General features: G+C 46.3%; 1 protein-coding gene across 1 annotated transcript in view; it reads right to left on the bottom strand.

Moving 5' to 3' along the window:
- Positions 1-2369: 2369 nt before the first annotated feature.
- B3GAT1 (beta-1,3-glucuronyltransferase 1) overlaps positions 2370-15687 on the bottom strand; it is a 36837-nt gene continuing 23519 nt past the window's right edge. The window contains exons 4-8 of the mRNA XM_010297098.1: positions 14276-14784; positions 11403-11699; positions 4491-4608; positions 4277-4279; positions 2370-3271 (exon numbers count right to left, since the gene is read on the bottom strand). Of these exons, the coding sequence (XP_010295400.1) occupies positions 4522-4608; positions 11403-11699; positions 14276-14784 (893 nt within the window). The 3' untranslated portion in view covers positions 2370-3271; positions 4277-4279; positions 4491-4521. The remainder of the gene's footprint in view (positions 3272-4276; positions 4280-4490; positions 4609-11402; positions 11700-14275; positions 14785-15687) is intronic.

A 15687-nucleotide genomic window follows, 5' to 3' on the forward strand; every position in this document is an offset into this window, starting at 1 on the left:
ACGAGAGAGAGAGAGAGAGAGAGAGAAAGAACTGAAGCCATGTGAACTGAAAGCTGAGCTCAGCTCTCCAGTGACTTTTAAAATGTGTTATTACTGGCCTCCTCATTTTTATAATTAGATAGTGAGAAAATAGTTGGTCAACGTGTGAGTAACCAGGTGTGGAAAACCATATTGTTGTGCTTCCAGGGAGAAATTAGCAACTCACTCTGCAAAGAAGCCATTACTTGTTCACTTGTTGGAAGCCAAGTTGGTTGTCAAATGACTTTAATTCGGGCTTTTTTTCCCACTAAGTTTGACTATGGAGGTTGTCTCTCTCTCAAAAAGGAAAAAAAAAAAGTTTTAAAATGTGAAATGTGTTTTGTCCTCTATCAAACATCTTTATGTTTCAGGCCAGGCAGGAATACGAACTTCCAAGGAGGAGAAAAGGACAAGCTAGTCTTCCAGTCATCCCTCCACCCCTGCTCTCACTGTGAATTACCTAAAGATGACATTCTCCCTTGTAAAATAGGCAGGGATCAGATTTTGGTTGGAATAGAAGTAAAGGGGTTGCATACATAGTTGCAAATGGGAGAGCACATCTGCACTTTCTGGTTAAACCTGCTATGAAATCTTGGGATCTTGAGTTCTGTTTTCTTTTTTTCTTTTTGTCCCTCAAAACAGAAACAGAGGATTTAGGAAAACATGATGTGTTTTTTTTAACTCACCAGCTCCGCAGTCACTGAGGAGCTGCCATCTCTTTAGGGGGAGGAAGAGATCAAATTCAAGCTGCAAATCTGTTCAGAATCTCCGCGAAGTCACTCAGCCCCTGCTTTCTGTTCCAGTAACCAGAGGATTCAGGCTATGAAAGAAACACCAAACATGTGCACTGTCTCTGATAATGGAGTTTTGGGGTATTCTGGCTCTTAGAAACCATAATTTTATTTAACAAATTTAAATACAATTTGTTTAAAACTGAGAACAGACAGTGCAGCTGTAATACACTCCATCCTGGCCAGAGCTGGTCTTATTGAATGTACGTATCTCTGCTCCTGAGGACCACGGTAGCCTCTGTGCAAGTTGGAAGGGCCCAGGTTTCTGTAACCAACTTTGAGGAGAGTGGAGTGTATATGCAGGGTTTGTGTTCAGGACTCAATCCTTTGCATTTTTCTGGAAGTTATTTCCTTCCAAGGAGGGAAGGTTGCAACCCAGCAGGGACTGGAATTAAGATCAGTGAAACAAAACATGCAGCTAGGAGAGGACATCAGCTGGAAACTATTTAAGTGTTATGAAAACATTGTAGTCCTTTAAAAATGTCTCTTTCCACTCTAGGGTTTGCAGACTGAAGTGAACTTGGAAGGCTAGTACAATAACAGAATAAATCTGCTTGAGTGCAGAGAGCTACCGTTTTAATACAAGATAGCAATGCCCGTTGCCGTAGAGCTGCCAGCGGCCAGTAGCATAAATGCTTTCTATCCAAGTAGCGCTTCAGCCACTGCCTCTAAAGGAACATTTTTGCAAAGGCTACGTAGCCAGGCTTCTATGACTGGGAACTAAAGAATGCAACTTTTCCCCAATGGTTTTGATATACAGTGGGAGAAAATAACTTACAAAAAAAATACTTCATTTTAAATATTAGGCAATACACAATGTCATTAGTCCAAGGGGAGACTTCTGCACTGTGAAGCTAACAATCAAATCTATAGCATTTTAATAGTTCTATGTGTTAGGGCTAAAAATAACCAAGTCTATTTCCAGGATTACATTTTCCCTCAATTCAAAGGTAAAATTGTGCTTCAGACCTTTTTGAAAGAATTGGGACAGTGGGGGTTGATCAAAGGTTTGACAACAACTATGAAGGGGGGGGTAAATTTGGAGTTTTTTAAAAGAGGCTAGAGGTGGGGAGAAGGGGTAGGTTGTACCTCAATTTCTTCCTCAGCAAGTTTGTCAATCTCAAATAGAGAGTCAACCAAGGTAGTAGCACCCAGGTTCCTCTTCTGCATTGCTCAGTCCTGTGTCTCTCACTGAGAAGCAAAATACAGTTTCATCAGAGAACACCCTTTCGTCAATGCTATCTCAGGTCTTTTGATGTTACAGAACAGGGAAGAGGCGACTAATGTTCCACATAGATAGTTTTTCAACCTACCTCAAGCCGGGTGCTGAAGAAACAGAGCACTAAGCACAGGATCCCCTTTACAAGGGTGCTGCTCTATCCATCAGAAGTTAACTCTCCAACTGCTCCGGCGTGGCTTTTCATGCCAGTACCTCTGCAGTAGCATGGCATGGCCCTGAAAAAGGGGCTAGGACTGAAGGATATATTCCAGTAGAATGGTAAATGCACTAAAACCAGCTTTTATCATTCAATCCCTAGTTTTAAGCACTTTATTTTTTAAGAGTGGAAATTTGGCTTTATTGTAGGAGCACCCTTCAGAGAATCCCACACCTAATGCTCATGTGAACCAAATTAGAGCTAAACAGAACCAAGATCTGAGCCTGGATGAAGTATGACGGTGTATGGCTGCAGCAATCTCATTAAAACCCATTTCCAATTATTTTAGCATGGATGAATAGAGAACCACATGCTGTAAACATAACTCCATCCAGGAACATAGAGGTCTGTCAGAGTGCCCTCTAAACCATGAAACTAATGAAGGGAAAGGAGAGGGAATACAAAGAGAACAGAGATACTTGATGGGTTTGTTCTAACCTGCCTTGCTTTTCACCCTCCCCCAAAACCTTCCTGTCTTGTGCAGCGTAATAAACACTGATTAAAGTAGGTTTAAAATTAAGGGCTAAGGTGCCATCTCAGAAGGCAGCTGTCCCCTCCATGAACAGAGAGCTGCTTAGGCTGTTGCACACATAGCCACAAGGTACGTGTGTCTCGGGAAAAACAAGTCATCAGGGGCCAACACGCTCCTGTGGGCATTCTCACCCTTGCTTTCAGGTCCTGTAAAACAGCCCCCTCAGTCTAGACTACCATTCCAGCTGGGCTGTGTCTTCAGTGCATCATGCCTTGCATGCACTTCTCCCAAACCAAGCATCTCGCGAGGCAGCTGGTCTTGTACTGAAGTTGGTGTCAGTCCTGTATTTTCTGTGCTTTTTCTCCACCTCCAGAGCATCTGGTTCTGCTCAGAGTCCAGGAGGAAGGGCAGGGGAATTTGGGTAGTTTATGTATGCAGCGTTGCTTGTTTTCAGTACGCTAAAACTCTTGGAAGTCAGCAGAGGTTCTGGCTACTGCACGTCTGGCTGGTTGTGTGCCGTGGAGAGGAACCTTGCAGGCTGTGCATGAAGAAATCTGCAACAGAGACACAACCAGCATGTATATTACCCTTCTGCCTCGCTGCAGTTAGCTGCCACCCCTTGGAACAATCCCAAAACCCATCTCAGATTGCAGATCTGTGAGTACGGCTGCTAGGCAACTGGGTGTTGGTGAAAAGCAGTTGTGACAGCGCTAAAGAGCTATGGCCTCTCTGCAAAGCTGCTATACATAGTGCAGATATGCAGTACAGGCTTTCCTCTACTGTCCTGCCAACGGGCTGCAAAGGCAGGCCACTGCAGCAGGCAGGGCTCCATCCAGTTAGCCCTAAGGAATGTGCTATAAGAGCTCGTTACTGTTAAAAATATACCGCTGCTGAGCAAATCTACCCCTTTCCTTTGCTGCTCTTACTTCTCTGTATTCGAGAGGAAAAGAAAACAAGCAGCAGCCTTCTCTCCTCTCCAGGCCTGGTTCTACACTCCAGTTAAAGGGAGTTGTGCATTTACTGTTTCCTCCCATAATAATGAAGAGAGGCAACATAGTCTGGATGCAGATATGAGCGAATAGCCCATCCTTCACTCTAGCAAACCAGCTGCAGAGTGCACTCTCAAAATACAGAAGACTAAACACACCAGGATGCTCAGGTAATTAAAGGTGGGAAGTCAAGACATGAACAAATGAGCAGAAAGTCAGCCATCAATGTGTGTGTTCTTTCCTCCTTTCCACTGAAGGAGACACTACATGCTCACCTTACCTCATGTGGGGTTTAATCCACACCCTCCCTTACTTGTCACTGACTTTGTGTGGCTTTGATGTGGATATAAATTAAATTCTCTTAGTGAAAGCTTCTGCCCGACTTAAAAATGCTTTCACTGATACAGCCTTAGCTTTCCTCAGGTGTTTGCAGGTGGCTGAATCCACATCCCTCACCCTTGTGCTTTAGCTAGATCAGTATAGTTAATAAGGTAACCTTCTTGTTTAGACCAAGGTTTGTTTTTTTAACAATGCCGCTTCTGCCTAAGCTCTCACTCCCTGTTCCCCCACCTTCTCACCAGGTATTTACCCTTTTAAGAGCTTGTCTAAAGATAAAGAGAGATTAACTAATGGCCTCAAGAAGTTTTGCAGTAAGGGAAAGTCAGAGATGTGAAAAATGGAAATTAAAAAGCACACTTAAAAGAGCTCTTATTTCCTGTCATTGTCTAGTATTTTCCTTTTTTACTGTTGCTTCTCATCACTGTTCAAAAATATGAGCTCTTACCTGGTGTTGGTCTCCATTCAGCCCCGCAGGGTCAGATTTCCACATTGGGATCTGTGAATCCTTTCTTCCCCTCATTCACCAGCACAGGCTTTTCTGTCCTCGTATGCCAGACTAAAATCTGAAGAAGCCAAAAGAAGTCATTAGCTGCACCTCTTCACTGCACTAACAAACATTCTTGCACATTAAATCAATAGTGCAATTTAACCATCTACCCTGGAGCCTAATGGTGCATTCACAGCTGAAAGGAGGTTTGCATAAAACTTCATTTAGGCAAGCCTACTGCTATCCAAAATGCACAGTGCACAGAAATTACCCATTTTACAGTGTTCTGTCGTGGGACATTAACCTGCTCCTTCCATGTAGTTATCAACCATCTTCCTCGAAAGGCTCATCAACGTTTTCAACAGTGTAAGGCAGTTCCTTCATAACCAGACAATCACACACATGTTTCCCCATAGACCAAGTTCCTTACTCTGGTTCTTGGTTATCGTGTTACTACATCCTTGGCCAGTGTGGAGTCACTTGCTAGGATCAGAGTGGAAATGCAAATTCTTGCCACTTGAGGCCACATCATGACTCCTGCATCAGAGGGAAGAGGCAGTTATACTGAATACCACCAGCTGTTCCAGTAGTCACCACTGCCTTTGGTTGTGTGACATACTAAAATTAATTTTTCAGTGCATCTCTGAAAATCCGTTTTTGGGGGGAAGACATTAGTCTGCTCCCTAACCTCACTATCACTTCTTTTTCACCTTTAAATTCTTTCAAGGCCCTAAAAAGATGTGGGAGTGACACTGATCTAAGAAGTACTTACTGCTGCTCCAGTTTTGTTGCAACCTCTGCTGTCTCAGAGCTGCAAGATCCAAGAGCTGGTTACAGAACGCTCCCTTCCTCCCACATGCTCTGGGCTGTACACAGACCTTTCGTAACCCAGCTAGCATTAGACTACCGTATGACCTCAAAAGCCCCATACATATTTCCTTTGAAATGCTGGCCCTACGCTGCCATGCACTATTCTGTACCAGGTACAATACACTGCATTACTTTACAGCCCCTCTCCAACTTGCTTAAAACAGAACTGAAGCTTCTACTAAAAGCTTTGCTCAGTGTTGGCAGCAAAGTTTAATATAGATCAACATCTGTGGAGGAGTACTGGAAAAAATACAAATTGAAGAGGTGGTCTAACATTTGGGGGGGAAGTATTACAGGTAAATAGTTTCTAGTAGCTGTGCTATACTGCTGGCACAGACAGTTCTGGAAGCTGTTTAAAATACTCTGTCCTCACTAGACTCAATTATACTTATTGCTTTGCTCCTAGAACCTGGATTGCTGGGAGCAGCTTCATCCCTTCAAAGCTCCAGTTTCCTGCTTCCCTTCACCTGTTCGCGTTGATATTTCCTACCTTGCGGGGGTTTCCCTCTTGTTGCTATGACAATACTCTGCACATTTAATCTAAGTATCTGCAAACCATTTCATACCCAGTCCCTGCTTTTCTGAGAAACGAGGGCATGTTCTGTTTCTAAAGGATGAACAAAGCACTTTTCAAACCCTTGTGGTTAAACAGGAGCACCCCCACCTTCCCAAGAAGCTGTTTGACCAAATTTTTCTCTGATGTGAGCAGTCACCTCCTGTGCAGGGCTTAAATCTCACCTGCTAATACTAAGGCAGTAGAGACCAACTGCTGTCTGGAGTGGGTCCAAAAAAATATTTCATCGCTCCCCCGCAACCACTTCAGAGCCCGCTCATCAAAGTTAGCCTTTATTGTAGTCCTGCTCACCCACTGCAGCAACGCTGCTGCAATTACTGCGTTACTTTCCTATGAAAAGGCAAAACCAAACAGGTCTGTACGAGTGGCTCAGTGCTATGCAAGCATCAGTTACAGACTCCTCATCCAACAAACAGAATGTATAAACCTTAATGCAGCCCAGGTGCTAGAAAAATCTTGTAGCCAATTCTGCTTTCAAGCGGGAGCAGGTAAGAGCTCTTTCCACTTCTGACACACAAACATTCAACCCTGCTGATGGCCAAGGGTTACACTCTGCCAGGAATAGGACTCACACTTAAACAACTCTAACCACATACTCCATAAACAGAAGACCACAACTACAAATTAGTAGCTTTTCTTTAAACTGGATCCCACTTTTGCATTGTTACAAGTCCCCCAAAAGACAGTTACATTAATTTAACTAAAATGGACCAATTTCAGTTTGCAGCTTGATACAGCAGCTTCTACCATTTTTCATGCTGTGTTCTTTAATGTGGGAGGGAGATCACCATTTAGTACAGAAACACCCGCTTTTCCTCTCAGCCAGTTGCTTGATTTTTTCCACAAGCAGTGTGTTTGTTTTATGCCTCAAGGAAGCTTTGGCTTGTGCAAAAAGTACAGCTTGCAAAGGAGTAAACAGTGAGGGGGACCAGGTGCCTGACTTCCCCTGAACATTGGTTTCATATAAGTCACCTGAGAGAGTCCCCTTTAAAAATCTCTGCTACTGCAAAAGAGTTCCAATCATTTACAGCCTCGCCATCCAGAATCACAGGACTCAAAACAGATCTAAGAGATTACAAAGATTCATCTCCATAGCAGGCTTCTTCATTGTCTTCTAACAGGAAATTAAAAAGCAAACAGGCAAGTCGACCTAGAGTTGGAGGGAGTCACAGGATTTCAAGCACACAGACCCTCTGTGGAGGGTTTCAATAATTGTTATTTGAAATGGAGGCTGCACAATGTGAAGAAAAAGAAACACCAAGCTGAAACAACAGATTTGCTTCTTCTCAGCTCGTGCTAAACCAAATTTCTGCAGGCTCTCTTAGGCATTGTGGAGGCCCTCTTCTCACAAAAGCACATCCATTGCAAAAAAATAAAGATTGCTTCTCCCTATAACTCTTGCTTTTCTCATATGTCAAGAGAATAGTGGCCACTGCTATTAAAAGAGCCAGAGCTCAAACAGCTATCTTCAACTGTGCAGTTACACCAACTTAAAGATCTGTGCTTTGTGATGGATATTATAGGCAAAACATACAAGGCTATAAGAGAAGAAAGGGTTACAGCGGTCTAATTTGAGCTATTGCAGTTGCAGCACAGATCTGAAGGTCCACCATGGAGCATGCAGGCAGAAAGTGCTGCAAAACCCTAACTACTCTGACGTAAATTCCAGCTTTGTGTTGTGGTACAGGTGATGGCATTGCCACAGCAGCTCTGGTGACTAATCAGGACAAGACAAGGCCAAAAGAACCCTCCAAGTTCTGCATGTATGTCGTAAAAATCAACAGCTCCAGCACTGGTGTCTTCACTGTGCACATGAAGCTTAATCAACGAAGTGCTGTCACGTAGCAGCCAGGATACTGAATGCTCACTGCAAACCACTGGTCACAAACCCACACGAAAAGAGGAGCCCAGTCTCAGGAACAATCTAACCCAAAAGAAGACAGGTCTGCTCCATCGGTACCCTGCTGCTCAGTCCCTGAAAGGCAAGGAATATAAAGAGCTCACGAAGCTGATTCCCCTGCCTGCTGTCTGTAGCACCACAGGATAAAATCAGGAGGAAGCGAAGTATTCCTTTTCAAGCCTTCTTGCCTTAGGCTGACATTTTCCCTCTCTCCTGCCCACTCTGTGCCAGTTTTAGCTGTTTTAGATCTGTGATACCACAAAGCAGCCAGTTCTGGTTTCCTTTTGGTGTGCAATTTCTTGGCTGCTGCTGGGCCCAAAAGCTTGGTCTCCTCCATATGCACAAGGATTTACTCCCCTCGCAGAGCCAGTTCCAAGACCCACGGTAGCCACAGTGTTGGTGTGTGGTTCAGGTACTGCTGGGAGAGCTCTCTCTGCTCCCTGTTCTCTGGCCTGTGTCTGAGAGCAACTGCTTATACTGACTGTGGCATTTAACAGTGTCCACACGCGCCCTGCCTGTAAGGCTCAGAGACAGCCGTTCCCAGGCCAGCGCAAAGCTGCCAGCTGGTTCCCTTTCACAACATCCACCTAAACACCGAGCTGCTAACCCGCAGATTTAATCTCAGATCTGACTCAGCCAAGAGATAAGGAGAGAGCAGGAAGCTTCAATCCCAGTGAATTGCTACCAAGACCACCTGAGCGCACAAAAGCCTGTCTCACCCAACGAAACGTACCTATGCCTATCTCCCTGGAGATACAAGCGGCTCCAGGAGCAGCCTCATTTCCAATGACCTTGTATTTTGTGGTCTGCTCTCTTGCGCCAGCCCAAGCTGAGGTTTTCTCAATAGCTGGGGCCACTCGAAGTCGCTGTCCTTTAAGGGTTCCCTGGTTGAGCACACTGCAGCTTGTTTCCTCAGGTGTTAACAGAAAATGCAGGGCAGAATATGTTCCAGTTACACCTACCTTATGGGAATACAGAATCTCAGACCTCTATCCTGTGTCAATGGATTGAAAAGAGCATGGCTTGCTTTGGGGTGTGCGTAGGGAAATGCAGAAGCAGCAGAACACAGAAATACATAGCACGCTTGCAAAGCCTTGTTTTCTTACAACTCCAGTATAAATCAACCCTTCCCTCCTGATAAGGAGGGATAACTCTCTCCTTTCTCCTCAGCAATTAATACTGACTTCCTTAATTTTCTCCTTCATTTTGGGCTGTTCCCAAATCAAAGAGAATAAGCAGGATATATGTCTTTGGCAAAAGCTTAAGCTTCCTGCAGAAGCGTGCATTTGTGGGTTGAATTCTGATAAATATTACAAATATCAGCACTGCACACAGGGAAGGCAGCATTTTTTGAGAACAGATGTCTATGCTTATTTCACATACTTCTCTGATCCGTCCTTAATGACTGTATCTGAGCACACAGTAATTTTTAATGTAAATCTCACTGCAAAGCAGGAGTATGGTTATGCTTAACAGAAGCAAATCACGACAACTGCTGGGAGCACACTAGCACAATGAGAAAGAATTCTGTGCTTGGATTTCAGGGCAAGAGGACCCCAGACCACAGCCTACTTTTGTCCTTCTCTGCTGCTTGTCTGGACTCTCCTCCTCTTCAAACAGGTGAGCAAAACAGCAATTGGGAAATGGAGGCTGCTGGCATCAGCTAAAAGGAGAAAGGCAAAGCTCAGCCTGCAAAGCTGCACTCAGAGTTTGCCAGGAGCAGACAGCATTCAGTTTACAACAAGGACCCTTGTAAGATCCGTACAGCCTAGCCAAAAAAAGAAATGCAGTCTGCTTCAAATCCTGGCCAGCAATTCCTGCTTCTTCTCCATCTCTGACCTGCAGCTCTTGCGTGACAGCACCGACACAGTAGCCTGTCTGACAGCATCATTTTTTTCCTCCTGCCTGGAAACAACCTTTTCCTTCCTCTCCTTTCTCCATGTGTTCCTCCACAACTGTCACCTCCTATCCCCAGCCTTTTAACACAGCTTCTTTCCAATAGTTATTTACAGCAGGGACAATATACCAAAGATTGCATAACTGGTCAAGGAGTAAACAGCCCTAATCTTCTGTACACCAGACTAAAAGCAACCTGTGCATCTCCCTTGGCCTATTGGAAACACACTTATTTCCAGCCAGTCCTTTCTTTTCAGCTAGTAGGGCACGCAGTGCCCGAGAACAGAGATCTACTTTTAATCCAATCTCTTTTCCCACCCTTGGGAAACCATCTGTGTTATTTACCCCAGTGCTGGACAGCCATAACCATAGACATGTAGATTTAAAAATTGAGGCACGGCAGGTATCAGACAATAAACAAATTTGCTCCTTCCCCTCAGCTCCTCTTTCTTACTCCTGGACTCCTTGCGTGAGCACTGCTGAACATTGAGATCCCTGTGTTTGATGTGGCTGGGGGCTGTGGAGTCGTGCAGATGAAAAGCAGAGACAAAGGGTATTATTCAAAAATTTTTCCTATCCCAAAAAGGGATGGAGACCTGGATCCAACACTGGGTCTGTTGGCAGTAACAGCTTATTTGCAAAAAAAGGATAATCCTTCTAGGACAATTAAGCAATAAAGACTCCCTAAATCAGACTGGCTGGTGCCTATTACAGACAAAGGCATGAGAGTGCTACACAGGGGTCTGTGATCTCAGAGGGGACCCCTCCACACCTGCAGTGCTCAGTGGACCCACACACAAAGCTTTCAAAAGCACTTGACAGCAACACTATTGCTGATGTTCTATGATTGATGCCTGTCACACTAACCAGCGTTGTCTCATTGTCTCTCGCATGCTCCCTTGTCATTCCAGATAGATATCCATCTGTTGTCTCTCATCTTAGACTGGGAAGTCTTTAGGGCAAGAACCATCACTGTGTTCTGAGTTTCTATGTTATTTAGCACATAGGGGTCCTGCTCCGTGACCGGGTGGCTCCTAGGCACATGTACAGTCACATAATTAGCAGTCATTTGACAGCAGTAAAACCCCCCCCAGAATGAAGCTTTCTGGAAGCCTCAAAGAGCTCAGAGAAATATTCCAGGCATTAGAACATTTTTACATTATCTCTGACACAGAAAGATCCAGGTTATTGTGGACAACTACAGTGATACTGCACAGCAGTTAAGAGGGAGAAGGAAACGTTGCAATAAGGCAGTGATTGTGTGAACAGTCTTGGTGCAGCCAGGAAACACCGTGGCTGGTACTCCTGGGTTACAGTTCAGACGGGTTCCAGAGGGCCAAATCTCATGTGATGCTAGCTTATCACAGGAGTACCGGTATGCAAAAGCCCCTTCTCAGGAATTCACATAAAGCAACAAACATACATTTCACCTATGGAATTCCCTGCTCCAGGGGATTAACAAGGCCACAGATAAGCCCATTTGGAAAATAATAAGGATATTTTCTAGAGGTAATGTAAGAGGAACAGTTACAGCGGAGAGAAGACTATATTTCTGAGTGATGGGGTTGAATGGGCTTTCCCCTACCTGTGAATCCTTACAACCCATGTGTGTGTGAGGAAAAGACTGTACCTTAGTGCAATTGGCAGCTTTTGGCTCAAGGTCATTCAAGGTCACTAGTTCCCGAAGCAGGCTGCTCTCTTGGTAGCCTCCCTTCACTCCTCGCAGTTTGAAGTAAGCCTGAGATCGCTGGAGAATCAGTCTGAGGTTCACAGCAAAGCCCGCCATGTCTATCGCAAAGGGGCGATGGGGGTCGAACACGGTTTTCCAGCCGTAGACCTTCCCTGCAGCGTTCACTTTGGGTGACTCGTAGCGCAAGCCACCGACGAAGGCTACTGGCCACACTGACACCTTTCTGGTGCTGCGCATCTAGAGGCAAGGAAAGAGAAGGGTATGGTGGGTGCACACAGAAGGATTGGCTGCATGCGACTTCCAACACACAAACCGGCACCCCAGCAGAACGACTTCCCCTTGCTCTCTGTCCTGTCCTCCCAGAACGTCCCTGAGCTTCAGCACGAAGCCTAGTGCTAGGAGCCTGGGTTATGCTCCCAGACACCCTCTGCAGCTTGGACCCAGCTGCAGAACTCATTACTCACCTGTACAAGGATGCACATCCTGGAGATGTAGAAGCAAAGTGCTTTGGAAAGTGGCAACTAACAATAGCAATAGTAATGGATAGCCATGGAACCAGGCACCAGTTCAGCACTAAAACCAAAGCTGCCAATAATAAACATAACTGAGATTTAAGAGTGGTTTTCTGTCCAGAAGTCTTTAGAGCTGTGGGGCATCAGTCCTCCACATGGACAGCTGGGGAAATCAGGACACAGAGGAGGGAAGCAGCTTGTCCAAGGCCACCTGGAAACGCAGGAATGGCGTATCTAGGAAGAAAGGTGCCTTCTCTGAAAGCTAAGGAGTTTGAGCTGCAATCTCAACCTATGAGCCACAGAAAGGCTAAAAGCATCTTTAGAGTGAGGCACTGCAGCTGTAGCCCACAACCTCAGGGACAGCTGAGAAGTGCAGCCTCTCTAGAAACTCTCAGCATGCAGGACGGTGCTTTGTAGCCGCTCCTGCTACCCAGCGGAACAACACTGGATGCCTCTACTCCCTGTGGAGTCAACAGAAACAGATAGGAGCCATCAGGGGACACTTCAGTACCTGCACTTGCCTACGCAGATGCTTTGAATGCCAGTCTGCCCACTGACCCCCCAGTACCCTGTCCTGCTCTGCTGGCAGGCGCCGCCTCACATTCTGCTCTCGGCCCAGTCTCTTAGATCAGGGATCTCCCAGAGCTAATTTCATCACTGCTAATTACTGCGAATGAGACCAGAAGAGCTTTGGCACTTGCCCTTCTGCATTATACACATGCTAAAGGCAGCCCCTGTCCACAGGGAACAATAGTGCATGTCTTCTGCATTTCACAGCACATTTCATTGGCTCCATGTGACCTTAACTGCAGCTACATATCAGAAAGGAGACGCTTCTGTGAGCAAGGCACATGGGTGAACGAAGGAACACTTTCTGCTTTATTAATGTGTCGTGTCTGTCTCTGGATGCTGCCAGAACCAGCCTCAAAGGGGACTGTGGAAGAAAGACGTTCAGTCTGAGTTTGCTTTCAGCTTTAAAAGCGTGGCTATCCAAGCTAAAGTGAAAGCCACCAGGGAAGGGAAAGGGGGCATGTATGGAGCAAATAAATAGGAGATCCTTGGTATGAAAACTGGCAACTGGTCGGGAAGGAAGCAATCCTCCTTTCTTGTCCCTTGCTGCAAGAGCTCAGCCTCAGGAGGGCAAGGGAACAGGTAATTTCTGAGCTGGAAGCCAAGTGAGGTACAGTGTACCTGGCACTGTAAGACCACTGCAAACCTGCAGACAGGGAAAGGCTCCAGTAGGAGTGGAACAAACAGCAAAGGTGCGAAAGCACATGGGAACTTTTCCCTGCTCAAGCCCGACAAGATTATCAGGACATGCTGAAATTCAGCCTGCCATCCCAGTTCCTGGAGCTGCAGACTTCCAGGCTGAGATCTCAGCCCCATCACTTACAACATCTGTCCCTTGATGCTGCAAGAGGAAGAGCTCCAGAGGGGAGTGCTGCACACATCTGCCAGCAGAGAGACAGCCCACTCCACGGCAGTGCATGAAGGGCTTTGCTTTTCTGGGAGGAGAAGCAAGCTTGCTCCTTGCATGTGTGGCAACCCAGAGACAACCGCACAAAGAATGTCTGAACAAGATGTCCTGCAAGCGCTGCGACTGTGCTGACACCATTCAGGTGTAACTATGAAAGGGCACTCAGCTGGGGATCTGTGCAGAGCCGGTGCCAGGCTCTTCACAGCTAACAGAATTTAACCAACGGATACTCTGGGATGAGAGCAAACAAATGCAAACAGCAAGCAAGGCAGGGAAACCCCAGGGACTCCTTAAACAAGAACAAACATGAATTAACAGACAGCCGAGCGCAATACATAGGGGTGGTGGAGAAGAAAGGTGGATAACATTAGATCAGGAACTAGCTGGCAACCTCCTCCAGTGGGGGCATTGGAAGGAGGATGGGTCAGGTTTCTTTTGCTAGGCATGTGCTTCTGCACAGGCACGTCGGAGAGCAGGCAATATTCCAGCCCTAACAAGGCTCCCCACAGGGGAAGGCAGCTCCTCATTAGCTTCCTTTACAGTAAAAACTATCTGCCTCCTGATCACATGCCACAGGATAAACTGAGGTTCCCGTTACTTCGCACAGGATGCCTTTGACAATGGGAAACGCACACTTTGCAGCACCGTAACCAAGCACCAGAGAAAACTTCAGGACAGCTGCAGTGGGACTGCAGACAAGACTGATCCAGAGCTCAGAGGAAGATGTACACAGCGTCTCCTCAGCTCAGTACTCAGCATCTTTTACACCCCACGTGCTAATCTGCTGTATTCAGCCAGATGGGGGTCTCCCAGCAGGGTCTTACCTCCTCAAAGAGCTCCAGGCTGTAGGTGTTATCATCATCAGCAAAGTAAACAATCCCAGGCTGGCTGTTATTTTTGTTAAAGGTCTCTCTCAGCCATCTCAGGGCAAGGTTCCTCTGCATGGTCCCTCGGGGGATGCGGGGATCCCTCATGTCTCCTCGCAGCTTGTAGTTGCGGGGTGTCTCCACATTGAGGTGGGTGTAGTTAAGCCCCGTGTCCCGCAGCAGCCGGGTGATGAGAGGCGTACGCCGCTGTGAGTCCTCCACCAGGATCCAGTGCAGGTTCGGCACGTGTAGGAGGGTGTTGGCCAGGCGCGTCAGCTCTGCCTTCTGTACGGGCCGGCTGTAGGTGGGTGTAATGACGTGGATGGTGGGAAGGGTGTCTGACCATGGGGGTGGGCGGGTATAAACATATTCTGTCCTCACCACCTCCACAATGTCCCGGTCCGACAAGCAGTATTCCTTGGAGTCCAAGCCTGCAGCGAGATCACGCCGGGAATCACCACCATCATCTGAGCAAGGGTATGAGAAAGAAGAAAAAGCCGCATGGACTCAGTCCTCTAACATCCCCCGACTGAGGCAGCAGGCTGCTTGCTAATAGCAGGTCACCCTCATGGTTTCAGAGGAAAGGAAAAAAGCTCGGATGGAGGCTTTAAAAAATCAGTACACAAATAAATAAAGGAATCAGGGACAAACACACATGAGAAAAGAAGTTCCTGCTGTTAGAAAACCAGCACCAAACAAGGCCTGAGAGCCCAGGACAATACGACAGCTGAGTGCTCAGAATAAGCAACTTCAAAAGGCACCCAGAAGAGACAGGCTTGCACAGCAATTAGATCTAGATAAAGAAAATAGCAACATGGATTGATGATTTGTCATTCCTGAAGAGCTCCAGTGCTCTGAGAACCAATGCTCAGTGGGACAGGACTCATGGCTCTGCACTCAGGCACTGGAGCACCTGGACCAGGAGGCACGGAACTAACTGGTGGAAAATACAGAGTCAGTGAAGATCCCTCAGCAGCAGCATCTGGCCAGGATACTGCGGTACCCCTCTGCTCTCCTGACAGGCCTGGGATAGGGCAGAGAGAAGTGTAGAAAGACACACTTCAAATCCAGAAATGGAGAGTAGAAATTAAAGCCTGTAATTGTAGGCTTTTTCCAGCAGAGACTTTCACCTGCCTCTGACTAACCTCTCCTCAAAAAGTCCCTACCAATCTCTGAACACAACAGCCTATTCAGTAGTGCAAATGTGACCAATGAACAGCATATATATAAGATACCCTGATGCAAACATACAAAATCCTTGCAAAGAGAGACTTGTTCACAATCAGCTCAAGGAAAAAAAGATAGTCATGCACTTGTCACTTTTCCAGGGTGTGACTTTCACACTTTCATACCACCGTAGACCAGCAGGA

This window comes from Phaethon lepturus, unplaced genomic scaffold (assembly GCF_000687285.1).
Source record: "Phaethon lepturus isolate BGI_N335 unplaced genomic scaffold, ASM68728v1 scaffold2771, whole genome shotgun sequence".
NCBI lineage: Eukaryota > Metazoa > Chordata > Aves > Phaethontiformes > Phaethontidae > Phaethon > Phaethon lepturus.